The sequence below is a fragment of the Sander lucioperca genome, chromosome 20, assembly GCF_008315115.2.
Source record: "Sander lucioperca isolate FBNREF2018 chromosome 20, SLUC_FBN_1.2, whole genome shotgun sequence".
In the NCBI taxonomy this organism is placed as follows: domain Eukaryota; kingdom Metazoa; phylum Chordata; class Actinopteri; order Perciformes; family Percidae; genus Sander; species Sander lucioperca.
In genome coordinates this window covers 17117851-17124082 of record NC_050192.1, presented here as the reverse complement: position 1 = coordinate 17124082, position 6232 = coordinate 17117851, and the positions used below count along the sequence as shown (strand labels likewise).

Genomic DNA, 6232 nt, shown 5'->3' with positions numbered 1-6232 from the left:
AAGCAGTTTTGTGTTTATATGTGCGAGTGGGATTTATTCAGTTTGGGAAATCCCACGGTCTCTAAAGCTACAGTTCAAATTGTCTGGCTGACTAAATAGGGAGGGACCCATCTGCTAGCGATAGGGGACAAGACTGAGAGAGCTACATGGATAAATATGCACCAAACAAGCCACTTTGAAATGTTGCTGTTCTCACGAATACAAAAGTTGGGTGACCCTCCCCTCAACAAAGAATAAAAAGACATGACCCTCCCCTATTTTCCTCCAGTGGTCCATTTCATAAATACCGAACGGTCCCTAAGAAAGACTTTCAAATGGCTTTGCCAAAATCAGGTCGATAATATTAGCATTGTCTGCCATCGTGCGCACTTTGCTAGCTGGCTAGTTCATCGCTACCACACTAGCCTAGCCTACTGTATGAATGAATGAATGAACGAACAAACAATCTAACAAAACAATATTAAACTGGAAGGAGGAAATGAGGGAATTAGGTTAAACTGAAACAAGGAATGTGGTGTATAATTGTGTGAAATGTATGATGAAAATTGGCTAGCAATTTCGCCAAGCAAATATCAAGAAATAGGTTGCAGCAGTTTCTTTCGTCTACACTTGCAAAATCTGCGATGGGACTGAGCTCGAATAGCTTTGCCGGCTTTTTATAGTACAAAATCGCTGTCAATCAAAAGGAGATGCATTCTTTTGACAGACCCTCCAATCATCACGCAGAAGCCCGGAGTCCAGGCCAGCCCACTCCTCCATTCACTCCCAGAGACGCTGAGCGTCTGTGTGCGGGACATAATTGCAGCATTTATCCAATGACTAGTTTTGAAACACTGAAAAAAACTGTTGAAAGTAGCCCTGTTGAAGTCCATCGACACTAGGATTCAACAGGGAAATGCTGTTGAATTGTGGGAAGGTGTCCATGAATACCTCAAACATTCAACGGCAAGGTGTATCCATCCATCTATGGTTTCTAAAAGATCATTGTCCTGCTCAATTGTCCTAAAATAGAGGCTGAGATTCAGCACATTAACCTCATACTTGCTATTTCATTTCAGTGCTTGACTTCAGAGACAAAATAATGAAAAAAATGATTTGGTTCATTGACTTTCAATGTGAAACCACAGTCTATTAAAAATATAAAAATGTGTCCATATTACAAATAACGTGCTATATTTCTGTGAGGTATGAACGGTTCAACGGACTGTACAGGCGACTGAGTGGAGCTGTGAGGGTCCTGCCAAGCCAATTTGTTACTTTCCTCCCTTAAACACTTACACACACACTTGAAACAGAAACACTCTGACTTACACACATACATGCACACTTACATCTCCACAGACACACACAAACACACACACACACACACACACGTACACACTCCCCACAGCTTCAATTTGTTCTTATTTGTGCTCGGTGATGAGAAGGCGGGCAGAGCGATACGGATGGATGGACGGCGGCGTGGACAGAGAGCAAAGGAAAGAATGAAGGGAGAGAAGAAACGGGTTGACGGTTAAGTGTATACATTATTCATGCAGGAATAAATGCTTCGTTCGTAACCGTGGTGACATCAACATCCATCAGCCCCCCTGCCCTCCTCCTCCCCTCACTAGGCACAGGCAAAGCTATGTAGCTATGTGTGTGTGTGTGTGTGTGTGTGTGTCTGTGAGCATTTGTGTTTGTTTGGCTTCATCAATTAAGAAAAACTTTTCTTTTGGTCACTTCTCTTTTTCTGTCTTTCAATCACTGTCTTCCTTTTCCCCCTCCATCATGGTAACCATTTGTACGGTGGCCCTGAAGTGCAAATCACAACAGCAATAAGAAAAATGCGACGGCAAATATGACAACACGACAGCAAATATGAAAACACGACAGCAAATACGAAAACACGACAGCAAATATGAAAACACGACAGCAAATATGAAAACACGACAGCAAATGGAAAAACACGACAGCAAATAGAAAAACACGACAGCAAATAGGAAAACACGACGGCAAATAGGAAAACACGACAGCAAATATGAAAACACGACAGCAAATAGGAAAACACGACAGCAAATAGAAAAACACGACAGCAAATAGAAAAACACAACAGCAAATAGAAAAACACAACAGCAAATAGAAAAACACGACAGCAAATAGGAAAACACGACAGTAAATAGGAAAACAAAACGGCAAATATGAAAACATGATGGCAAATATGAAAACACGACAGCAAATAGGAAAACAAAACGGCAAATATGAAAACACGACGGCAAATATGAAAACACAACGGCAAATATGAAAACACGACAGCGAATATGAAAACACGACAGCAAATAGGAAAACACGACAGCAAATAGGAAAACACGACAGCAAATATGAAAACACGACAGCAAATAGGAAAACACGACAGCAAATATGAAAACACGACAGCAAATAGGAAAACACGACAGCAAATAGGAAAACAAAACGGCAAATATGAAAACACGACAACAAATATGAAAACACGACAGCAAATATGAAAACACGACAGCAAATAGGAAAACACGACAGCAAATAGGAAAACACGACAGCAAATATGAAAACACGACGGCAAATAGGAAAACACGACGGCAAATATGAAAACACGACAGCAAATATGAAAACACGACAGCAAATAGGAAAACACGACAGCAAATATGAAAACATGACAGCAAATAGGAAAACACTTCAATAAATCACAAAACACAACGGCATTAACTTCTACCGGAAAAGGTAGGGCCTATCTAGCAGTGGACGGACCCTCCTGATTGGACAGACGCACTGTCTGTCTTTCGCGCTCCCAAATCACCCACAATCCTATGCGCGCGGCTTTGCCGGCTCGTTAAAAAAACAACAACAATGGCGGACCTAAGTCGGAGTTGGAGCGGCATCGCTGATGGCACAATTAACATTTAAATGTAAGTATATTTAGTGTTTGCCGTACATTTGTTATCACCGTTAATGTGTTACATCAATGTCAAGTGTTACGCATTAATGCTGGGACAAATTGCTATTATAATTAGGTAGATACACCCCGAGCTAACGTTAAGCTAACTGAACCTATCATTTAACATTAGGCTGTTAGCTAGCTAGCTGTGTTGCTGTCTTTTATGCCATTTGTGTTCGTAAAGTTTAATGTCCGGTGGCATTTTCATCTCTTTTTGTAAGCCGTTACTGTATATGCGTAATGTTAGCAGAGATTTAGAAATTGGTTTGTTTATCAGTTGTAGCTGCAGGATTGGAGGTAAAGCTGCACCTTGTTAACTTCACTAACAACGTTAAATGAAAGCTAAAATGTATGAGTAGTTTCCCATGTAACAAGTATAACATTCCGTTATAGCATTTATAATGGTAAAGATCTTTTTCTTGTGTTTGCTGTCTTTTAAAAGGGACTAAGGAACAAATGGAGGCTGCACTACAACGCTGAAGTTGGCATCCGATTCGCAGCATCCGATTCGGCAGTTAAGGGGAAATTTAAGGGGAACTTAAAACTGTCCGATTCAGCAGGGAAACATAATTTACATTGCTAAGTGACTGATCCTCCGTTTTTTGAACCTCTTACTGTATTGAATGAGTGTTAGTCATTAAGGTAAATTATTAATTATGTCTAAAACACACTTTTAGATTTGTGAAAGCTTTAATGTCTTTATGAGAACACAATAAAGGGAGATTTCACCGTTTTTCTAAACTTGTCAAATCAGGACTAAATTATCCCAGAGAGTCTAAGGAGTCTTAAAAACACAGTTTGAGATTTGTGAAAGCTTTATTCTATTTGTGAAAATGCAATAAAGGGAGATTTTATTGTATTATTCACATATAGACTACATTGGACCAGCTCCAGATCCAAAACCACAATACTTAAGACTTGTCAAATCAGGACTAAATTATCCCAGAGAGGCTAAATAAACTGTTTTATTTTATTGCCACAGCATGGCCTTTGCTAATTGACATTCAACGTACAAGTCCACGTCTCTCCATGTCATTTCTTATATCCATGAGCAGTTCTTCCTTCTCACTTCAAAAGAAAAGTAGAAAAAGTTATTTTTACCTTTTGGAAATCAATCCAAATATCGTCATAGATTTGCCAGTGGTTTAATTTACTCTTCAAATCCTTCTCCTTCAACATAAGTGTTGTTTTCTCACCTTTCCTCAGAAAAAGAGGCAGGGCTGAGTATTTATTAAGATTTTTTTTAATTCATACTTCATAGGCCATTGTCTCAGGTGAGGAGCAACCCCACTTCTGGGGAACGCTGGGTCCCGATCTTCTTTGATGATGAAACCCAGCTGGACAGGATTGTGAAATACCTGTCAAACTTCCTCGACAGCTGTGACACACTCTCTGATAAAGTGTGCACCATGGTGTCTTCTGACAGGATCAAATACATCCTAAATGTGTTGCTGTCAGAGATAGGTCCACAGCAGTTCCACATTATATTCATGAAGACATTTTTTTCTATGACTTAAAGTGGCTATATGTAACTTTCAGTTTGTGTTAATTCTAGCGGCCACTTTGGACAAAAGTGGTAGTATTTTCACCACACCTGCTGTCGTAAAGGTCTTTTCTTTACGGTGCTGTATTGCCCACTGTAGATTACCAAGTTTGCGTTACCGTGTTTACACAAGTACAGGGGAAGACCTGCTCATGGATATAATAAATGACATGGAGAGAGTGAGTTACAGTTTTTCTCGATTGCTTAAACACATTTCTTGAAACTATGCCTCGTATTCTCAAAACAGTAAACACAAATCCATAACGTCTCACCCAATTCACCAAACATCCTATTTTCAGGTCAAAATGAAGCACTATATCAAAACCATTAACTCTTGCTGAAAAACCAAACTTTGACCCCAGACAGGACACACAAGCCGTCACAACATACACACTAAAACTTAGTTTTACACACTGGTGTAATAAATTCAAAACAACATTTCCAAAACTGTTAAGTTATGTTGCCACAAACCTTTTCAGATGAACACAAGACACAACCAATGGTTACATTGGCACATTTTATTCATTACTGTATTACAGTACTACACAGTTAAAAAAAAAATTATTATTCTGCATCAGCATCCCGTCTTTGCTCTGGGTCAGGCCAGAGAATCTCGTCCACATCACAGGCTATATTGGCCCTAGCCAGGCAGCGGGGGTAAAATCCTCTTGCATGCCTGATCCACCCCTGGCACGCATCTACTGATATGTCTAGGCAGGCTTCTTCCATAGCCTGAAGGAGGTGAACACGCATATAAGGTTCTCGGTCATACACTTTCCACCGCCATGCCGAAAAAAACTCCTCTATTGGGTTAAGAAATGGAGAGTATGCAGGCAGAAAGAGGTTGGAAAATATTGGGTTATCGGTAAACCAGTCACGAACCAGAGCAGCGCGATGGAAGCTGACGTTATCCCAAACAACAACATAGTGAGGGTGCTCTGGTTGTGCTGGTTCCCTGTGGTCCAGCTGGAACATATGCTCTCTTAGACCGTCAAGGAATGCAAGAAGGAGCATAGTATTATAGGGTCCTAGACTGGCATGGCGGTGGAGTACCCCTCGTTGGCTGATGGCGGCGCACATCGTGACATTCCCTCCACGCTGACCAGGGACATTTACAATAGCCCGATGGCCGATTATATTCCTCCCCCTTCTCCTTCTTTTGGTGAGGTTGAAACCAGCCTCATCCACAAAGATAATTTCAGGTGGAACAGGCCAGCCTTCAATCTCAAAGATTCTCTAAAAAACACATCAAAACACAATAGAGTATATCACTACCCTGAAGCACAGTTCAGGAGGGCACAAATGGCAGCATAAACTGCTATACTGTGATGGTGCACAATACTTCATACAATATCAAAAGTCATACCTGAACATATTCCACTCGTTGGTCTTTTACCCTGTCAGAGTTTCGTTCAAAAGGGACGCGGTACACCTGTTTCATCCGGAACCGATGCTTTCGGAGGATGCGATCAATTGTGGAAAGGCTGATGGAATTTATTCCTTGAAAATGATTATTATCCTCAATCACTCTCCTTTGAATTTCTCGCAGGCGGATTACATTATTGGCAATGACCATGTTTACAAGCTCCCTCTCTTGCTCCTCTGACAAAAGCCTTAGCCTCCCACCACCAGATGGTCGTCTCTGTATCCTACAAAAATAGGAGCATGCATTACTGTAAATTTGATGGATTTATTTAGTATTACAGAAGCATAGTACAGCACTCAAAAGTTACTGTACA

The 6232-nt window shown here is 40.7% G+C and overlaps 1 protein-coding gene across 1 annotated transcript; it reads right to left on the bottom strand.

Annotated features, from left to right (window-relative positions):
* Positions 1-5040: 5040 nt before the first annotated feature.
* Positions 5041-6026, bottom strand: LOC116053446. The gene is made up of 2 exons (XM_031304565.2): positions 5860-6026; positions 5041-5729 (listed from the first exon to the last, which is right to left on the bottom strand). The coding sequence occupies exons 1-2, from the start codon at positions 5932-5934 to the stop codon at positions 5058-5060; spliced, it is 747 nt and encodes a 248-aa protein (XP_031160425.1). The 5' UTR covers positions 5935-6026; the 3' UTR covers positions 5041-5057.
* Positions 6027-6232: the final 206 nt, after the last annotated feature.

Bases quoted from the DNA above. Each gene is read 5' to 3' on its own strand.
- LOC116053446 (XM_031304565.2), bottom strand. From the start codon at position 5,934: ATGAAACAGGTGTACCGCGTCCCTTTTGAACGAAACTCTGACAGGGTA. The intron at 5,730-5,859 runs GTATGACTTTTG...TGTGTTTTTTAG, and splicing joins AACGAGTGGAATATGTTCAG to AGAATCTTTGAGATTGAAGG.